The 21,663-nt window shown below is 35.0% G+C and overlaps 2 protein-coding genes across 2 annotated transcripts in view; both read left to right on the top strand.

Moving 5' to 3' along the window:
• The window catches only part of LOC138934366 (rap guanine nucleotide exchange factor-like), a 34,145-nt gene extending 17,559 nt beyond the window's left edge, over positions 1-16,586 (top strand). The window contains exons 2-5 of the mRNA XM_070298023.1: positions 7,063-7,539; positions 11,616-11,743; positions 13,221-13,304; positions 16,137-16,586. Coding sequence (XP_070154124.1) covers positions 7,471-7,539; positions 11,616-11,743; positions 13,221-13,304; positions 16,137-16,182 — 327 coding nt within the window. The 5' untranslated portion in view covers positions 7,063-7,470 and the 3' untranslated portion in view covers positions 16,183-16,586. The remainder of the gene's footprint in view (positions 1-7,062; positions 7,540-11,615; positions 11,744-13,220; positions 13,305-16,136) is intronic.
• A 712-nt stretch (positions 16,587-17,298) lies between these two features.
• LOC138934321 (rap guanine nucleotide exchange factor 2) overlaps positions 17,299-21,663 on the top strand; it is a 75,008-nt gene continuing 70,643 nt past the window's right edge. The window contains exon 1 of the mRNA XM_070297984.1: positions 17,299-20,055. The gene's annotated coding sequence lies outside the window, so the exon portion shown is untranslated. The remainder of the gene's footprint in view (positions 20,056-21,663) is intronic.

Below are 21,663 nucleotides of genomic sequence, written 5' to 3'. Positions count from 1 at the left end.
TCTTTCTATATTCTCTCTAATTTTGAAGCATTCTTTAAAAATTTATTTTTATTGGTTGTATTATTAAATTGTATTATGTAATATTAACGTGCATGTGTATTACTATACACAGTATAATATAATATAATTTTTAATATATGTGGGCTTTTTTATATAATATTATAATATTAATTATATTTAATTTTTTAATTGTTATATCAGTACATGTGATATAACAAATAATAGAATATTAAATTATAATAAAAATATGTCTAATATTACAGTGACAAAAAATCGTTAGTATTTTAGATTTAATTGATAGTATGATTCACGATTTAAGGATTGTTGAATGCAAACATTGTATCGACCATTAAAACGTGCCAAATAAAATTCACATCGCCGCATTGCCTATTGTTGTATTTCGAAAGACCAGCGCTCGGGATTGTTTGATGTTTATAAAGAAACGTTGCGATGAGCTATGATGATAGTTGGAAATTTTCTCAACCGTTTCTTGCTGCGTTTTCCAACGATGTACGTTATTTAAAAGTATCCGCGGAGCGCGAACGAGTATAATTCGCGTTCTTTCGTGTGTATTCTGTAATCCACGGTGCCTCTATAATTATGGCTATATATCTAGGTGAATTGTCTCATTTTATTATCCCATAACGTGAGAAGATTCCTTCCGCTTTGCAAGTGTAAGAGTGGTTGACAAGTGAATTGAATTGGCAATTTCGAAGAGAAAACAGCTGAAGAGAAATTAATATTTTAAACACTGCCAAAAATATATAGCTCGTTGATTTGGTGAGGCATGAATATGTTTAAAAGTAAGCCCGGAGCTCATATTGGAAGTTCTTTAAATAGTAAGATTTTTCGAGAGAGAAAAAAAAATATTTTGAAAAGAAAATAGAAATATTTTTTTCGCGAAATTACCACATTATTTGTACCATTAATTGATGAAATTAGGAAAGAAATTTGAGTATAGATCATTGAGATTGGATATATATCCAAATATACAACACAAATAAACGTCATTTTATCCCAATTGAAGTATAGTCGACTGTATTAATATTTAGTAATATAGAATTACATTTTAGATGGATTAATATTTTAATGATAAATCGTTTGTTTTCTTACTTTTTTATTTTGTTTTATTAATAGAAATATTGGTGTATAATTTGTTTTTGTTTTATCGAAGATTCGTTACATTCATGTGCCAGATAGATATCTGGTCGTTGTACGCGCGATGATGGAGCGCGAGGGCGGACAAAGTCGAATTAATAGAATGTTACGTAAAAAAAATGCGTAGATAAGCGAGCGGGGGACGATCCGGTCGTTTAATGAGGATGTGCGCGTATTATGACAGCGTAGGTCGCATGTCGCGTTTCTAATCGCGTCGTAGGATATGTTAGCGGCGTTAATAATGATAACGGTAGCGCGGATGTAATAATATTGACGATAATACGAACGTGCCAGAGAGTAGGCCAAGGATCTTCAAAGAGACTGAACATTGCTACTGATCTATTAAAGACGTTCGATAGCTTCATTAAAATATGGCGAAAAAAACTTGAACGTGCCGTATCTCGTTTATGAGAGCTTTGATCCCTATGTATTCGCTGCACAAGTATAGCAAGTGTTACATTTAAATTCGCATCACACAGGATTTTATGAGAAGTGTATATGTATATGTGCTTCGGACATTAAATCTTAGAATATCATATGCATTTGACATACTACAAATATCATATCAATTATAAGAACAAATTCTCTTATTACAATTAATTATCAAAAATAATAATATGTATAGTAATCAAATATATAATAATTAATAATTTTAAATATATAGTAATTTAATACATAATAATTAAATGTGAGTGAAGCTGCTCCTTTTATAATGTGAACAGTTTATACGTAATATCTCCGAATACATTTTAAATACAAAACGTGCAAGTAATTTCAACGGGAGATTGCAGAGAAAAATATACACCCACAGAAAAGATTTCCGGATCTAATGCTATTACACTTCAATCTATCATAAAATAGGATCGATATAGCGACAATCATATTTATTATTGAAAAAGGAATATTTTAATCTTAAATGGAAAATTCTTAAATCTAGAATAAAATGCTCTTGGTGCTATGCCGTTAATTTTCTCACAAAGATGAAGATGGAAATTTGTAGCGATCTAACATCAAGTTATTCTAAACGCAAGAATATATAAGCTTAGATTTGTATATGTTATTCTCGTCTCAAGATAGTAAGACAATCTTATTTAATTCGAGAGAGAAGAAAAGGAATTATTGATTTAATTTTAAAATTGTTTTATTTTTATACCGCATAAGGTTGCGATACGATTAAATATGTCAAGAATATTTTTTATCTCGTTATCAGAAATCCTTTTTGAAAGTGTACAAGCGCGAAAAAGCAGCGATCAGTGATGCAGACATCCGAAATTGTACCAAGTATCTTTCAAGAAGTCTTTCACATAGTTACTGGCGAACATTCTATACTTGACTTTCTTAGAACTCGATAAGATCGATAACCCTTTGACAGCTATGCGTCTTTCGCGAAGATAATACCAGCGAACGAATGCGCGATCGCGAAAAGATACATTTACAGAAAGATCTGAATGCCATACAGGTATGCATGAAAGTATAGCGATATAAATCGTAATCGATTGTTTGACGTCATGTAAGAGAACAGAGACGCCAAATACGTCACCTTTGATCCACAGTTATTCGAACGTTTACGTTCTTTTGCGCCGTGTTGCATGAAGCTGTCAAAGAGAGAAACATATCGGGCATGCTAGCATGAGATGAAGCACATTTTGTAGCAGAGTGTCGCGCGCTTTTAACAGACGACCCTTTGTGATATCGTACTCTGTCCGAAATATCGCCGTCATCATCTCTGGATCCAATCTAGTCCGTTCGTCGGATGCACAAGCACTCGGATCATGAGTGACGAACGGCCAACGGACACGTTATTTATTCTGTTTCGACCACATGTTTCGAAATTTTGATGGAATTTACATGGCCAGTTACAATCGATTTATTGGCGCGAAGAAATTTTACACCTAAAAAACCGATATAAATATCTTTTATTAAATATGTGTCATTTTTTTTTGTTTTTTTCAAAAAATATGTACTCTGTTTTCTCTCTTTAATTTACGTATTAATTTTCTGTAACGCGTCCACCTGTAATAATATGTTTATGCATTTTGTTTCATGATGGTCACGGTACGTTTACACTTACATACGGTGAATCTCGCATGGTCGTCTCGGCGATCAGCGGTTCAGATTACTCGGAATATCTTACCGTAACGTGTAAACTCTCGAAACGATCTTGGAGAGTAGCGTATCTACGGATACTGATTATATTCTCATCGCGCATTTAGCACGCGATTGTAGAATACTCGCTCTACATTTTGTAGGAAATAATGCGAGTATCTTACACTGGATAAGTGAAACAATTTAAACGCGTGATAAGGCACCGTTTACTGTTAATGACGGATATTATTAGCTTCATGGTCTGCTCGACTGATTTGATCGATTTGTTACTAGAACTTTTGTCAATAGCATGTTGCATTGTATTGTGCAATGCGACAGAAGCAAATTGTTCGAAAACAGAATGTTATTGTTATTTATATATGACGATAAAGATATTTGAGAGAATAAAGGGAAGAAAAATAGAAAATAAAAAAAGAAAATAGAGGCTTCGCTTTATCATCTTAATAAAACGATTATATTTTTTATTATGATTGAATAATATAAATAGACTTTAATGAAAAGAAGTTAAAAATGTGAGATGGTTACACAATATTTTATTATTTCTTCTAGGATGTTAAATGTCATCGAAACGCGCCAATATATTTTTGAAGCTTGAAGCTTTTGCTTACATCACAAAAATATATAGATTATTCTTTAGCTGTCTAAAAATTAATGTATATGCGTCTTGAATGCAAACGATAGTGATAGGTAAAATGAATACATAAACTATTTAATATCGAAGCTTATGATTAACTTGATTTATTTACTAAAAGAATTTACTTTTATAAGAATGTGTTATTACAATATATTCTTCTAATTTTGGAACACTATATAAAAGAGCTGGCTTTTCAAGTTTACTTTACGTAATTACTTTTTTATTCATTCTATAATTTTATGTATAAAATTTCATTCAATAATATTTTTGAATTGAAATATTATCAGCTGAAATATTAAATATTGTTAATTAACTTTGTAATGTATGATGATGTAATCTGAACCGAACTATATGGAATATTATAATTATGTAAGCCGAGCATCCGATATTAGGAGGCGGAGTATTTACTCTGCAGATCTCGTTTCACATAGAAGGACGGCTTTACGAATTGCCCCATATACCGAGGATATTTTTGTCGATGAATCTCGTTTACATGGCGTCGCCCAAGACAGATTTGACTCTAGGACCCACGCGTTGTCTAGGAAAGCCCGATGCTGTAAACAGGCCGTGGCGGAACCTCTTTAAGCATGATATTAAATTATCTTCTTTTTACAAACGAAATCTTCAACGAGTATAATCTCCTTTTTACATCATACTAATGATTATTATGAAAAATTAAATTTTTTATAATTTTATAATTTTATTGCAAAAAATGGAATCGCATCTTTTAGAATTTTATATGTTTGTTTAACTGTGTCACATTCACATTACTTTCGTAATGACTTGTGATGATTCAGCATCACCTGTTCATCGAACATATCGATCCAATGTTTCATCACGGTATCTGAATGTCTATTCGCGCCACACCCGCGATATATTATTATCAGTCGCAGACTTTTGCGCACAGGCCGATAACAACGTTCGTAACTGACGGTGATCGACCTATATGCAAACGTAAACATTGACAATAACTCGTTACGGATTCGCAGTTGTTCGATCCGCCATCAATCCGCTCATCCCGTATTGTCCCGTATTATGTATTGTTACGAGTTGACTCCGATGATCGATGATCGAGCACGATTAGTAAATTGATACACGCGCCTGTGCACTCTTATCTCTCGCGTTTTGTTTAACGGCGTTTCGCTTCGTGGTGCATAGGCGAGTTGTGAACGAGACGCGGACTCAGCGAGTTCCTTTAACGAAGGGGAGAAAGAAGGAGCTGGTCGAGTCTCATGCAGGAAAAGAAGAAGACAACGAGACGACGACGAGAAAGAGAGAAAAAAACAAGTAGTACGAAGCTAAACAGAAACGATCCACAAGGCCGACGAAGCTCCGTTCTTCTTCGTACTCCACCTCGCCATGCCAGCTCTTTCGAGATATTTCTTCGCTCGTGTACGGCTTTTATTCCTAATAGATTGCCTTCTTTCGCTCCAAAACTCGTATGTAAAAGTTTATGCGAGAAACATGTAAACATGTTTCTACTTGCGCGTGATTCAAATGATGATTTATTTAAATAAGAGATATTATTTCCCATCGAATGCACACGTAGTGATTCGAAGATTCTATTTAGAAATTATGCATAGTGCTTCTGATCATACTATATTAAAAATGGAATATTTATATTTAATATTGTAATTTGTTTGTATTATTTGCAAACGTCTTAGGACGTTGAGTAAATTTTAACTCTTGTTATATTTTCTGAAAACCTTAAATTATACTGATAAATAATAGGTCAATGCGAAGAGAATATTCTTAAATGGCAGGATCGATCGGTGAACAGAGGAATAATGCATAAGAATTGGTGGGACTATTTCGACAGCACGGTCATAAAGTTTTTTTTTTAAGCAATATTGTAGGCGGATAAAGGAGATATATATGAAACAGCAGACGGGATTGAATGTATTCGAGGTCACGATCGATCTGTCTTGTCCGCGTCCAGATGTTATTTTTTTTGCCCCTTTCAATCAAGAAGCAAAATCTTCCACTTGTTCTTAATCATTTAAAATCGCTAGCCTCGCACATTTAAAATTATCTTTTGCGAAAAGTCAAGGCTATTTATGTAAAAACTAGATAAATATCTTATCGTATACATATGTATGCGATACGTAATTCTTCACTGTATACGATTACTAAACATTTTAGTATGACAGAAAAATGGAAATGAGAGAGAAGAAGTTATATAATACATAGAGACTATATAAATTTTGAATTAAATATTTATTTTGTTACGATAATTAAATAAATTTTCGCTATAATCCGATCAATGCAAGACCTGGTTCCGTTTTGTAGAGATCAAGAACCTTTAACCCCGACATTGTCAGATTCGTGAATGTTGATTGCAGCGTATTTGAATACTTGTACGACCTCAATTTACTGCTTTCAAGGTAGTTAAGGTACGTGTCTTACATGACGTTACTTATTCAAGGTCAGAAGATGGATTTCAAGAATTAAAGCGCAGTTTTCTCTTTTCTTTTTATTCTTCTCTGCTATTTTATACTTAATGATTTTATTTCAGTTATTAAAAAGAAGTATATTTTTATTACGCAAAAATATAAAGCGAAAAAAAATTTATTTAATTTTACTATTATATAAATTATATAAAAGAGAGTTAATATTTTATTATATGCAACGTAATATTTGAAAGATATACATAATTTTTTATATAATATTTTTGATACGACATACGATTTATTGAGTTGCGTAAATATATTGGATTATTAATTTATGAACCATGATGTCCCAAGTACTATGTAGATACGCGTAATCTTCGCTAATCTTTCCGGCCCTGACGGAATTAAAGGTCAGCATGCTGACGTTTCCAGTTTGATCGATACATGTTAAATTCGCAGATGCACTTTAATGAGCGACTTCCGATTCGCGACGTTTATATTTTAACGTACGTGTCTTGCAATTTATAACGGTGCTTTTTATTATTATTGAAAAATACGAATCCGTGTGAGAATGATGAGCTGTATTCATTTTGCGCTACGAGGAGAACGCTCGTTATTCGTTTTCTTATCAAAGTGCTTACAAGCACTTGTGATAGCCAAGAAAAAAAAAACGCGTTTATCACGAAATGATACAAGTATCCCTATAAAACTAATAGCCTATCAAATTGTGAGATCATTATTCTTATTTATGTTCTTATTTATTTTCTGTTGCAGAATCTCACACATGATCGCCGAGACCGGCAGAATTATACTATGATGACAAGATATGCTGAAGATTCGCCAAGATATTTTTTCGCAAAGATATTCCGCGATGTGAAACGCTCTTTCCGTGACTCGAAATTTACGTATCGTGCGTAATACGATCCTTGAAATACGTAAAGATATATACGATATGGAAATATTTTACGCGAGAAAAAATGCAATGCATTATGAAAAGTAAAAAAATATTTACGACTCGTTTTATAAATGGCTGACAAAATGGCTCGCGTGTACGCGTATTGAAAATCGAAAATCTCTTCTCTCATCGGTGGCGGTGGCGATGTTTAGAAACGAGTCTTTGAGCAGGACACGAAATTGCGCGAGAACTGTTAGAAAAAGGATCGCGTAGTCTTACGGACTATTATGACGGACTATCTGGATCCACATTTCGTTCGGGCTCTCTGCCGTGATCCAGAAAGACGAACTCTTCAGGTGAGTAAATATAGTATCTGTTCTGTCTGATTATCTCCTCGAAGTTTCTTCGAGACCATCGAATCAAGCGAAGATATGGCTGGTTGACTTTGCAAGTAATTTTACGAGCGTACAATCTATATGTATTTGTATAATACATAGATGTGTATGTACATAGTGTAAAATTAATGAATCTGCGAATTATGTGTACGGTGTTGCGCGACTATCCGAACTCTGTGAACGCGTACATTCACAACGGTGAAAAGGTTAAAGGACATCATCGGCTGGCATCTGGAGGCAATGCTATTGGAACTTTCGAAACTAGCACAACTTTCTCACTTTTATGTAATCAGGATAACGTTCTTTTGCGTAGATCATTCGTAGAACAGTAGCAATTTTATACTGCCCGGAAAATAAGAACGAACGCGATTATTATGAAAAAGTTATATAAAACAGACGTATTTTAATAATTATTTTTTTATATGATGCATATAGTGAATACAACTAATATAATAAAGAGATTTTGCATTTATGATATAAAAACGCGCGTTTAAAAAAAATGTTGGCAATTAAAACTTTTCAAATAATTAAAACAGATGTATTTCTCTTTGTAGCGTTCATACTATTGTATGTGTAATATTGATTAAAAGAGTGTGATAAAAATATATATATATATATATCCGTGATTATTTAAAACAGTTATTTAAAAAAAATGACAGCGATTTAAATAATCTAATTTATTTTTTTTTTTTTTTCAAGTATTAACTGATCAAATATTTGTCTTTTTATTTAATCGAATCGCGGCTGTAGATAAAGAGTAATGAATTGAATTTCATTTTTAATTTCCTCCCAAAGTCTATTTTTCCACTGTCCCTTTTCTGTTAATTAATCACTTATCGCGTTTATGTATCTTATATCTAATATGCATGTTTGAGATATATTTTATATAAGAACATACTATATGTAGCGTTGCAATATCGAATATCGTTTTTGTCAAATAATTCAAATTGCTTTAATCGGATTTTATCGGATTTTCAAATAATTAAATTTTGCTTTGATCAAATTCTATATTATTTGAAATTGTCATCATTCGAGAGAATATAAAATAAAAATCCGTTACTTATAATAAATTTGATTTATAACGTATGCATATTGATAAGATTCTATTTTCCGAGAGTATAAATAAAACAAAGTATTTCTTATTTCCACAACACACGAGATAACGTTGGATATTTCGTGCCATCGATCTTTCTATAAACCAATAACACAAAGAGAAACGTGTAAGCGGTATGTGTGAAGGCGTATCTCCGAAGAAACGCATGCATCGTAGATCTTGTAGATAGATAAATAGTCTTGGAAAGTATAACAGATGCAATATTCTTTGCATTGTCAGATCGCGAACAACTTTGTTATATTGCAAAATACAAAGAGAAAGAACATTTTCTTTAATTATGAAGTCGTAGACTCTTGAGAAAATTTTCCATTGTCCAATATAAAATATTTTTAATCGCAAGCAACGATCTTATTTTTCTCAATATAAGATTAATCCGTATATTTCAATAGATTATATTTTCTAATTATTATAAAATAACATTATATAGATTTACGATTGATACATAACGAAACAATATCACGGAATATCAATTTCGAGCCTCTATTTTTATTCTGTGAAAAAATTAGACCCCGTTTTATATTGGAATGCGGAAATTAACGATTTATCAGATTTAGATTTGTATGTATCATTGATACGGCACGCGCGGTCAATATATTTTCGGCTTCCTAGCGAGTTTCTTCAACAGTATGTTACGTCATCGTTAATGATCCGAGGAGATTCTTCATTAGCTTTCCTCGGCAGCTTATTCGATATAGACGTAATCCTTTTGCATTTAGCGAAAAAATTACTTTACTCTCTCTTTCTTTCACTTAATAATATGATTTTATTAATAATAAGATTAGTTTTATTATCTCTTATCTGTACTCAATTATTCAATCCTTCGCGAGTTTTGCGTCCTCTATTTTTATTAACGAATATGATAAAAAACAATTGTTATTAAAACAATATTTTACCTTTTTTATATATTAATGAAAATTTACGATCTCGGAAATATCTTAAAAAAAAAAAAAAAAAAAAAAAAATATATATATATATATATATGCAATTTGAAATGCATAATTGAGAATTTCGGAGATATGTAACGGTCTCTGGTGGTTTTGACAACGACGGCGTTGCCATAAACGTAAACTATTGACCCGTATATAACAGCCGGAAGCTTCGCCAGAGGCGATGAACGATATTCTCTCGACGGCGATGATAATTCAGATTTGCATCCACGAACTGCTAGTGCGAATCCTCTTTAAAATTTCACGAGAAACCTTAATCTGCGCGCCTCGTACGAAGGTCGTCCGGTGTTCGCTCCACTTTTCGTACGAAAAAAAGGCAGAAAAGAGAGCCCGAGATCGCGCCTCGAGTTTGCAAAGTCGAGCGAGCGTCCGCTCCCTTTTGCGCGCGAAGTGTTTCCAGACCAAACCGCGTCTTCTCGAGAGATACTCTCGCATATTTATAATCTCGTTTGGGCTCCCTCGAGCGTTTGTCGCGCTACAATGCGCGTCGCATCTGGCCAATGCTTAATTTCAGTTTTCTAAATCGAGTTCTCGCTGCGCGATACGCGTCGTACTCTGTCCAATCGAAATTATAAACTTTAAAAGGATATTTCAAGGAATTTGATATATGTAATGAAATAGTAAGTAATAAAAGGATAAGTACAAATGCATCGATATATTTTGATTTTCTTCGCTGTTTCTTTCATTTTACTTTTTTAATTTTAATTTTGCGCGTATATAAATAAAAATACTTAACGCGCATGTAAAATGTACTGTTTCGAAATGAATGTAATCGGAACAAGAATCAATTATAAAATGTGCTACGCAAAAATTAAATTACTATAAATTGCTTTTGTCTCAGTGATACATCACTCCTACATACATGTACAATGTAATGCTGCATAATTCGTTCGCGGTGTCCGTAATCGTATAGAAATATATCATGACAGAGAAGGACATAAGTTGGTAGTTGAGGGAACGAAATTAGCATGCTCTAAAGACGGCGATTCGGATCGGTCGATGCGCCATAACGTTTATGTGTATAACGCTGATTGCGATGGACGTTTACAAACAACCCAGACGAAACGGCGCCTGGACGAGAGCTGGAAACACGCGCACGCGTCTTGTCGAGATATATAGGGAGGTTCGATTGGCGATCTAGCGTGAAATTATGCTACGGAGACGTCACGGCGACCTCGGGCGTATGTAAGAGAGATGTGTATGTGTCTGTGTGAGTCTCTGTGTCGTAGATAATTAGATTCGTGCGATAATTTAATATGCGATCAAAGTTGCCGTCGAGAATTATCGCAATTCAATCAATATGGGATCAATGTCGCGGCGACTCGAAGTCGTATCTTGATTTTTAGAGATTCATCTTTTCAATTTGTAAAATATTAAAATACAAGGAAAGGAAATATATGCATGTAGCTGACGTTTTAAAATGTTACGTTTTAAATATACATATATGTTATTTATTTGGAAAAAAAAAAAACGCAAATTCTATAATTAAATTTAATTCTTATTTTAATCTTTAATTTGGATATACGATTGACAACTAGATGCAAGTTTACCAAACTGTCTTAACCCAGAATGATAATAAAGAATTAAATGCGCAAGTTACAAAGGTTCAAAGACAGCTCTATATAAAATATAAAATGTATAGAAATAGCGTCCGGCAAACGTACGGTACACGTTTATTTACTGAGAAATTTACAGATCAACTTTATAGTTTGATTTACGTCACGTCATTACTAATTCCTCATGGTCGATGATTGCATGCAAGATCATATTAGGAGATAACGGTAGACGGGGCGACGATTGCTTTAGCTCGCGTCCCAATCGCGGCTGCAATTGCCTCCACGTGCGAGCTTAGTTTAAGCGACGATTAGGAAATACGTGTGTGTGATGTGTGTGTGTGTGTGTGTGTGTGTGTGTGTGATCTTTTTGCCGATCAGTCTCGTATCACTCGCATCACAGTCTCTTTCCCGTTGTTCCAGGACCTGCAGATCATATACTATGGCCTACTGGGTCTGGAGGCGTTGCGTCCGTGCAGAGATTCCGTTCTCCGCGGACTTTGCAAGATCGTACGTTATGAAAGACACCATGCGAATCATGTTCTCTATTAGTAAGTATCTGGCGCTATATGTATAAATCTGTTCGGTTGCGGACGAGACCTCAGATCGTTGCGCATCGTTGTGGATCGTCGGTGTTTTCAGATATTAATTTTCAAAGAAATATGCAATTAAATACATATTTACAATCATATATTTCTACAAAAATCTATTGTAATTTAAAAAATTGCGAGCAAAAATCGAAACTTCCGTAGAAGAGTTACTTTATATATACGTGATGTGTGTGTGTGTGTGTGTGTGTGTGTGTGTGTGTGTGTGTTTCGTTATTATGGAACTTTATTTATCAGAATAACCTAGGAGATAGTTCTTACTTATTGATTTCTTTATTTTCACATTTTTAAATTGCAGTAACTGCGCTTTCCTGATTAAAAGGAGCGATATATATTTGAATATAAAAAAATTTATTATTTTATTTTGATCAAAATATTGAAATTGTTTATATTAATAATTTTCTAATATTAATTTTTACTTGATAATGTTATTAAGAGATTTTGGAACCGAGTGATCTCAAATAATTGTAGAAAAATTAAAAATGTTAATTATGATGATCGAGAACAAATTAATTATTATACATATATATGGATCTAAAAATTTATTTTTTTTTTAAGAAAAAAAATTATTTTTTTAGATTATAAAACTTGAGAAATATTAAATATATTGAATTCAATTGATAATATAATACAATTGTTTTACGTTATTGAAAATTACATTTGAATATTTTAAGTTAAAATTATATATCCAAGATTAGATTTAAGGATATGCACAATGTTAATGTTTAATTTTTTTATTAGGGAGAGAGAAATTGTGTGGAATTATTAATTTATAATTTTTCAAGCAAAACAGTGTACAACTATGAAAAGAAGTCAAGTCAAGGAAGAATGCAATAGTAATTGTAATCGTAATTAAAAATTTACAAACAATAATTTTATAATAGAGTTCTAATATCGTATCTGTGTAATACGCCTATGTCTCGTGCAATCGTATCATGCGAAATATATTGCGTACGATTGTATCATATGCGAAACATAAATGTATTATATATCTTTAGATGTGGTTTCTGAAATTTTTTTTTGCAGAGATCTTCTTTATCGATAGCTCGATAATGCTGTGAAATTCTCTTATCGAACCGCGATATTCTCATGTACCGTTAGAGTAACATAGAGTTTCTCTCGTAACTGTTTGTCACGATCAAAGATGTCAGCACAAATTGCAATATCGCTCGTAAAATAGATAATCGACGAGATAAAAGATAGAACTCTCTTAATGCGAAATTTATAATCTGTGATTAGCAAATTAATCGATTTTTGTTATTAATAATATTTAGTGAGTATTCGACAAACAAAATTTTCATCTTCAACTTTTTCAATCTTTAAAGTTAACATTTATATTCTTTCTTATTTGATTTAATTCTTAAAGTTATATGGTAGTTTAGGTTATACAGTAGAAAATTGTACGTTCTAAAATTTTCAGCACCGGCGAGTTGGCCGCAAGTTGGTACATACTTCTCTCCGGTTCCGTGTTCATCGACGGATCCATGTTTCTCCCCCGATCAAGGTAAGATTATACAGATTTAGCGCAATGATATATTTTTGTCTCACGGAACACAATAATTTTTGTTCTGTATCGGAATCGTGTTATTTCTTGCCCGTACATTTGATTTCTAGTGGCTTTAGCCTTGCAACCTTAAAAATATGAGAAAGTACACACAAGACGCTAAACTTTCTCTTAATGTACGCTCATTTAACTGTATAATCTTATAATTACTCGTCGCTTATTCTAGTCCCATAATTATGCACGAAAGAGCAAAAAGATATCGCGTATTTTTACTCATTTCATTGAATATTTTCATAAAAAACGAAAACATTCGTAATCCGATATAGGTCGCATATAATCGTGGGAGAACATTTCGTGGAAGATCCATTTTTCATGATAAAACCGTTTATACGAATGAAAATAAAATATCGTGTATACAACTGGACATTTGTATGGTATACAAACGGTCGCGTATACATCTCCATATCCGCCATGTATGCATTTCGCGTGGCATTTCCGGCGATGCGACAGACGGTCTCTTTTTTAAACTTTTCAATATCATACCGAATATGTTTTGCGCCAAGAATCTACCGAGACAGAAATCGATCGCAACACGTGCATCGTGGCTTCGTGTGAATACCGGGTGTGGTAGAAACGTCTAAGATAGCAATCGTATCACACGGCATCATTTTTTTCTTCAATTTTTCATATAAAGTCTTTGAGAGAAAAAGAGGATCTCGAATCTAATATCTCTCTTTCGTCTTTACCGACGAATAATTTATGTTTATCGAAAATACTTATTTATTTTAAATTTTGTATAAATTAATCGAAAAATATAGTTATTATATACGCTATATATTTTTATAGTTTTAAACTTTTATTACATGACACATAGCACGTATCGTTATTTTATTATGTTCCCACAATGTTAAATTCAACAACAAACCGAGTTTTAATGAGCGTAAAGCTCATAATAAAAGCTTATAATGTCATATTATTATAATGTAACGCGATAGCTAACGAATTAATGGTTGTGTAATTCGTGCGACATTATTTCGAGACACGTTGTACATCACCCGCAGACTGAGAGCGATCATAAATTGGCCTCCCTGTCAGGATTACGGTCACAATTTTCTCTCTTAGTATCCTTTCAGCCACGAAAATTCTCATTAATCGTACAACCTCGTTGCTTTACAAGGATGTAGTAAGCGGATCAATTCAAAATATATTTTTTGAGTTCTTTTTTATTTATTTATTTATTTATTTAAGGAGGCAACGACCTCACGTTTATAAGAAAATAAATAACTACTTCTCTCTTTTTTATATATGTACACAGATAAACGTTATTAAATTTTTATATAAATTTCAACTAAATTCAGATTAAATTTATTTTTTTTTATTAATTTATAAAATAAAAAATACGGTGTGCATAATTTTTATGACATGATAGATTAATTCTTTAAAAAAAAAAAAACTCCAATATTTACAGAAGTAACTGGTATATAAAATTCAGATTTTAAATTCGATAAATAAGGACTAGTACAAAGTTGGGGAGTTGATATATATAGGCGATATTATTTTAAAAAATAAGCTGCAACTTCCGCGTACGGTAGATTGCGATGTAAGTAAATCGATGTTCTATTTTTTTTTTTTTTTTCCCCTGCTTAAAGAGACTGTTTAAGCGGAAGACACACGCTCGTTCACAACGGCGAGTGCTCTTTACTGGCGCGCAATGCCGCTCGCGGAAAAAAAAAAGGGAATATGGGAGCGCTTATTATCCGCGGCCATCACACGCTCCGCTGCCGCTTGGTGGAACGGGTCGCGTCGCATGCGTCTGATGTGTATAGACGAGTAGACGACGACAGAGACGTGGCCGACCATATGGGCATACTATATCATAAAAAGCGCGCGCAGTGCATTTCATTCCAACAAAATTAATCTCTATGGTCCTTTTAATGCCCCGTTTCCTGCCTTCCCCCCTCGATGATAGAGCAGACGCAATGCAGCTCTAGCGTGTCCGCGAGATCGCGGTTTGTGTTTCCGAGAAGAGGAAATCCTGGACGATGTCCCGTAGTATTTTCATCCAGGGGAGAGAAGGAGTGAGAGACAGAAAAAAAAAAAAAGAGAGAGAGGATACGTTCTATCTCTGTACAAACGATGGCCATATTCTGGCGTCCCATGGGTCGCCTGGATGCTTCCCTTCCCTTCATCGTCGGTCTGCATGTAAAAATCTGTCTACGAACATGGGGCGTGGTTACGTGGGAGAACCTTCTCCTCTCCGTTCCTCGATTTCCCTCCTTCTCTCTCTCTCTCTCTCTCTTCTGTCGTTATGAATCGGTTCCTTCTCACCGTTCCCATGCCTCGCCCTTTCTCCATCACTCTCTTACTAGATCTGTCTCTTTTTTTATCTTTGGTGTCACAGTCTCTCGCGTCTTTATGACGATGAAACGCGACCCTTCTCTTGTTGACTCTTATTGTCTATTATTTTCTTTCTTTCTTAGCTTATTTTTATTTTTTATATCATGTAGCTATTTCTCTATGAAATACCCTAAGGGAAAAGTTTATATGCTCTCTTCTAAGGTACAATAAACTCTACTGTTGCTTTTCAAATTTTTGATCTACTATTTTTGCGTGCATAAATACGTAATGCTTCGTTATTATTTTTTTTTTATTTTTATCCATGTTGCTTATACAATTTTATTTTTGCATTGTATTATATTTTTTCCGCTGCCTATCCTTGCGTATGTCTAACGCTTGCTACTTAATCTCTGTTGTATCTTTCTTTTTTTCTCTTATCTCTCTTTTTTTCCCTTGTTTTATAACACCTCATTTCGTTATTCCCCTCTTTGTCAGTTGTGCCGAAAATTTACGAACTCGCCCGAGAGGTACTTCGGTATAAATGGTAGAAGAGAGATCAGTCGGGTTGAAGAGCAAGGGAGAAGAAGGGAGAAGGAGGACATCCTACTTAAAGCGAATACATCTCGTCTGGTGTGATAGAGATGGAATTAGAGAGTAAAGTAGAGAGAGAGAGACAGAGAGAGAGAGAGAGAGAGAGAGAGAGAGAGGGAGAGGGAGAGGGCGAGAGAAAGGGTGAAAGAAAGAAAGAGAAAGAGGGAGAAAGGCTACATGTGCAGTGCTGTATGCACTACCGACACTAATCCGAATTTCTTTTTAATTTATTGGGAAACAATAAAAAAAAAAAGAAGATGGAACACAAAATATCTTTTTTTTTAAATATTTATAATTTTTATTATAAATATTCGTCTTATTTTTTGTATCCATTATTATGTTTCTCGTATTAGATAAGCCAATGTTCTAATTGCGATAGTTCTAATGAGAGAATATCTTATATATGAATTTTCTTTTCTCAATTTTTTTAAATTTTGGATTGAATTTCATTCAGGTTTAATCACTGTTTACTTCTTCGTTATCACCGCATGCTATCACCGATTGTTTAAAACATTATGATTTGCCTGTCAAATCTTGTCTCGAACACAATATAGCTTACGTTATAATGTTACATGAACGTAATTTGAATCAGTCGACTGATATAAAAACAACGCGTGATGTGATCACTATAATATAGCATGGACGCAATTTTAATTGGCACGTCACATCATGCATATTATCAATTTAAAAATAATGGCAGTTCAATTAATCATATATATTGTTAAAAAATTTATTGGAATTGTTGTTAAATTATAAAAATAACACGAAAAACTTTAACAATGAATTGGTTTATTGCTTTAATTGACGCAATTTTATCTAGTGTATTACTATTTCAATAATACATGTTTCGATACCACAATATTTGATCATTTAACGAACACATCCACGTTTTCGTTTATATATACTTGTAAATTTGATAAGATGCGACATACAAAATAGTTTAGATCTGATGGAGCGAAATACAATTGTTTATGGCATTTACATAAAATATTGCTGAAAAGTTATACGATTTTTAAATGATACTCAATTTACAAAGGTACTCGCGATGCACTGCTCAATAACTTTTCAAACGTATGACATGTACATTTTGTAAATATTTATGGTTCTTTACGGAACGAATTCCACTTATGTCGAGTACATCCCTGGTCAACGTGCGCGCGAGAGAGATGGAGAAAGAGAGAGAAAGAGAGAGGTCGGCCTCACCTATCGAGGGAACCTCCAGTCTTGTCGAGTGTTCCGTGACAGTCGGCGAGCGTTGCGATTAATAGCGACTGCACCCGCGGAGTCGCATTCCGATCTCGCGATTTCAAGTCCGCGGTCTCGCGCTTCTGCAGGATTACGCTTTACGGAGGGATACGAACGCATGGTGCATAAATCGAGATCGCGGAGAAGCTGATCGGAGCTGCGCGATGGACGGTATCGAAATTGTCATTCGTCAAGTGACACCAGTATCGGAACGAAGCGAGACGTGCGTCGAAGATCGATTCGCGGATCGCTGGTGCAACGCGGTCTGATCGATATCGATGGATTTGTTTCCTCGTCCTTATTTCACCCGCTCGGCAAAAGTGACACCTTTAATACGCTCCCGGCTCGTAAACCGGATGCAATCTTGTTTCCCATTCGTACAAGTGACGTAATCGCGTTCGAGGAGACGAAATACGGTTGTCGTGTGTACATTGTTGCGCAGCACGCGTAATTTCCATCAAGAACGTTATCCTATTAACGTGAGACTATCTAGGAGACCTTGGCATTAAAGATATTCAAGAAGATTGCTAGGTAGACAGGAAAAGAGAGAGGGAAGATATATTTCTCTTCGGGAATTTTATTTCTTTCGCTGCTGAGATCTTTGACGAAGATAGTATACATAATTATTGCGGTACGATTGAGAGGTAAACATGGGAATACTTTAGCATCTTCCACGCGTTTAAAAGCAAGAGCGGATGACATTTGTCTAATAAGAAGATTATGCTGGCAATCATCTTTAATCCACAGCTCACGATCACAATTCTATTGCTATCGCGAAGGAGAGAGCTATCGCTGAATACATCCAACTATACAAAGATCGCATTGTTGAGTTGAAATTGTGAAGAGCTCTCTCTCTCTTTCTCTTGTACGCTATCGATCTACACGGAGACGAAATACGTGATTTTCGGTTTGTAAAGGAATAATTAAAATTTTATTTGGTTTGAAGAATCGCGCGCGAAAGCTTAATTTTTGACCTCCCCGAAGACTCCTTTATCATCGCAAACGGACGCGTGACCGGAGCTAACTTTACCAGGATCACGTTGAGGAGAGCATTTCCGTGATTGCCGAAGGCAGCCGTTGAAAAGCGGCGCGTGGATGATCGAGCGACTCGCTTGAAACTCGTTCTGCGCTGCGTGCACTTCATCTCTCTGCACGCACGCCGAAAGCGCGTGAATGGCCGCGTGCAGTAGTGACCCGCGCGTTTATGCAACGACACACCAACGAGAGTACTTTGCGGTGATTTTAATCGCTCGCATCTGCCGAGGAAATTGAGGAAAAATCAGCGAGATAATCGCAAAGAGAGAGAGAGAGAAGAGGAGTCTCTTTTCATAAAAACTTTTCAAGAGTTCGCTAGATCCCGTGGCTAAAAATAATCAAACCTGCCATACGACTTTCGCGCAGTGCGAAAGAATTAACTCGTCACAATTCGAATCGAGACGAATTTAGACGGACAGACAGCGGTGGGACGTGTAACGAAGCCTCGAAGATCACATCACATTTACGAAGGATAATCAATTCGCCGGGGAATTTTTCTCCATTTTTTTCCTGCGTACAATCGAAGCGGTGGTCGAATATTTCGGATTGCTGCGCAGAACGGCGACCGCTTTTACGAAGGATCGGCGCACCTGGAGAGGCAATAACTGCCTGACGGATATCGGCGAGTACCTCGCCCGAATCGGTTTGGTATTCGGCGCGCAGGAGGAGAGCGACCGCGTTTACGAGAAAGGACGAGCGTAGCTGAGAGTCCCGGTCGGCCTGCTCGTTCCGCGCGTATCGAACCTCTCCGTCTGTTCGCTTTCACCGAGTTCTCGGTTCGCACATAACACGACGGCGGTTCTGCTAGTGTATTCTCGGCTGTAATAAATCTAATAGCGCGGGCCCGCGCGGAATAACGGTTTACGACGAATATTACGACGAGACCGAGAGACGTGCTTGTTCGCGGTCCCGCGAGATCGTACGGCTGAGTACGGCCTTACGAAATCGATAACGAGAGACTCTCTCAAGAGAGGATTAAGATGAAAAAAGTCCCTGCGAATTGGACAGCTATAGAAATTTATCAAAAATTCACGAGATCCCATCGTTGAGCACGCCATCGTAATTTCCATTATATTACGAATTAACACTCGGATAAATATAGACGGACAAACGGAAAAACGAACGGAAAGAAGCAGGTGGATATTTTAACGCCACTTATCTTCTCGAGACAAGAAAGATAAGATCGAAGCGAGGGAATAGACAATTACCGATGTGCAACGAGATACCGAGGTCGTTGCTCGTGGTGTGTACAAACGCGATTTGATCATTCGAGTGATCGATAAGAAGCAAGATTCCAACGAGGTCATCACGGCGATGTCGCTGGCGTGAAGACACGAGTCGCGAAGTTGCTGCTCGACGTGTGTATCGCGCTTCGTCTTGTGCATCATTTCTCTCTCTCTCTCTCTCTCTCTCTCTCTCTCTCTCTCTATTTACCCTTTAAAAGAAGCCAAACAGCGCAGTAAAAAGCCGGCAAGCTGGATGCTACAGACGGTGCCTCGCCCCCTCCGCCCCCGCCCGACATTACTGTCACGCAGGATGACCGGTGAGAAACTTTAAATCATTTCTAACAACTCGTTTTACACGAGCGGGGATAGCGCGTTATTAAAAATGTATAAATAAACGTGACGGAGGCAGATGATAAATTTTTACATCTGAGATTAATTTCTTCAAAATAATATATATTGAAAACGTCTCTTTCCATTATTTATTATATATAAATATTTAAACAAATATCATTATCCATGTGACGTGGAAAGAATATTTGGAAAATTAAGACGTCTCTTAAGTTACATTATCGATTATTGAAGCGTTATTATTTAATTCGGTTAAAGATTATCTAGTATTTTGGAAATTAATTAACAAGAGTGGCGGAGAGATGCCGTACGTTGAAATCGTAATTTGTTTATATGCATATTTAATATCTTGATATGATAATTAAAAAGTAATAAATTTCAATAGACAGGTTACTGTTTTATATCTCGATATATAAATTTAGGGATTAAGAGTTGAGTGGTCTCGGAGCTATTTCCATATTTTGCAAATTATCCGAGGATTATTTGAAAAGCCAGATATCGGACTAATTGCTAATTACATCGTAACGAATTCGATCAGCGATACAGAGACGGATATCGGGGATGGACTGGAATTTTGTTGAATAATTTGATATCCTCCGTCTGGTCGGAGGGAGGGCTTTGATGCACGCATAGCGGGATGATGGGATAACAATCAAGAGCTGAGCCGCGATATACAATATTTCTATCGATTGGGGTTGGCTTTCGGATGGGAATTGTTTCGTGGATGCGTCACGCGTGCGTACACGTGACACGAAATCGTCAATATCCTGCGTCACGTTTTACTTCTCCTTGGTAAACAGCGAGTGTATCCTATTACGTCGAGGTATATTATATACGAGAGAACGGCACCGATCGAGAGTCACGTTTCATGGATTGAAACGAATCTCAGCGAGAGAATCCTAGGATTGCATCTATTATAATGAAAGCTCATCTCATTGCAAAATTTATTAAAAACTATGATTACGATATATAAACAATAGTTGCTGGCCGTATTTATACAGAATTGTATGCATTTCTCGAGTATTAGGATAATTATAAATAGAATAAATTAATGTAATTAAATATAAAATAAAGTAAATAAATAACTTAATTAGGCAGATTGGAAAATTTCGTGTTTTTAACAAAAAAGGTTAATAAAAATATAACTTTTGAGATTTACTTTAAGTAGAATTTCATATTTTAAATAAAATGCAATTATATCGAAGAATTTAAAGAGGAAGATGTGAAATATACATTACATTAAATAATATTTTTCATTTCTTTTAAATGTGGATATAATTAATACGCTTTGGAAAAAGTCTTTGTAAATAACATTTATTTTGTATTTTTTACCTCTATCTTTCAATGACAAACACAAGCGGAGCGTGTGATTTGTGAGTACAAATAAATATACATTTATAATATATATACAATAAATATAAATGTACATTTATTATATAATGTTACGTATGCTTATATGTTTATCTTGTCATGCTATTGTAATGAAAATGTGACTGTACATGAATGATTGTCACGAAAGACAATTCTTCATTAATCTTTTGACATCTAATATTTTTGGCGCGAAAGTGGGATGATTT

Source organism: Polyergus mexicanus, unplaced genomic scaffold (assembly GCF_030449975.1).
Source record: "Polyergus mexicanus isolate NDT 795.1 unplaced genomic scaffold, iyPolMexi1.0 SCAF_1, whole genome shotgun sequence".
Taxonomy (NCBI): Eukaryota; Metazoa; Arthropoda; class Insecta; order Hymenoptera; family Formicidae; genus Polyergus; species Polyergus mexicanus.
This window is presented reverse-complemented; position numbering and strand designations above follow the sequence as displayed.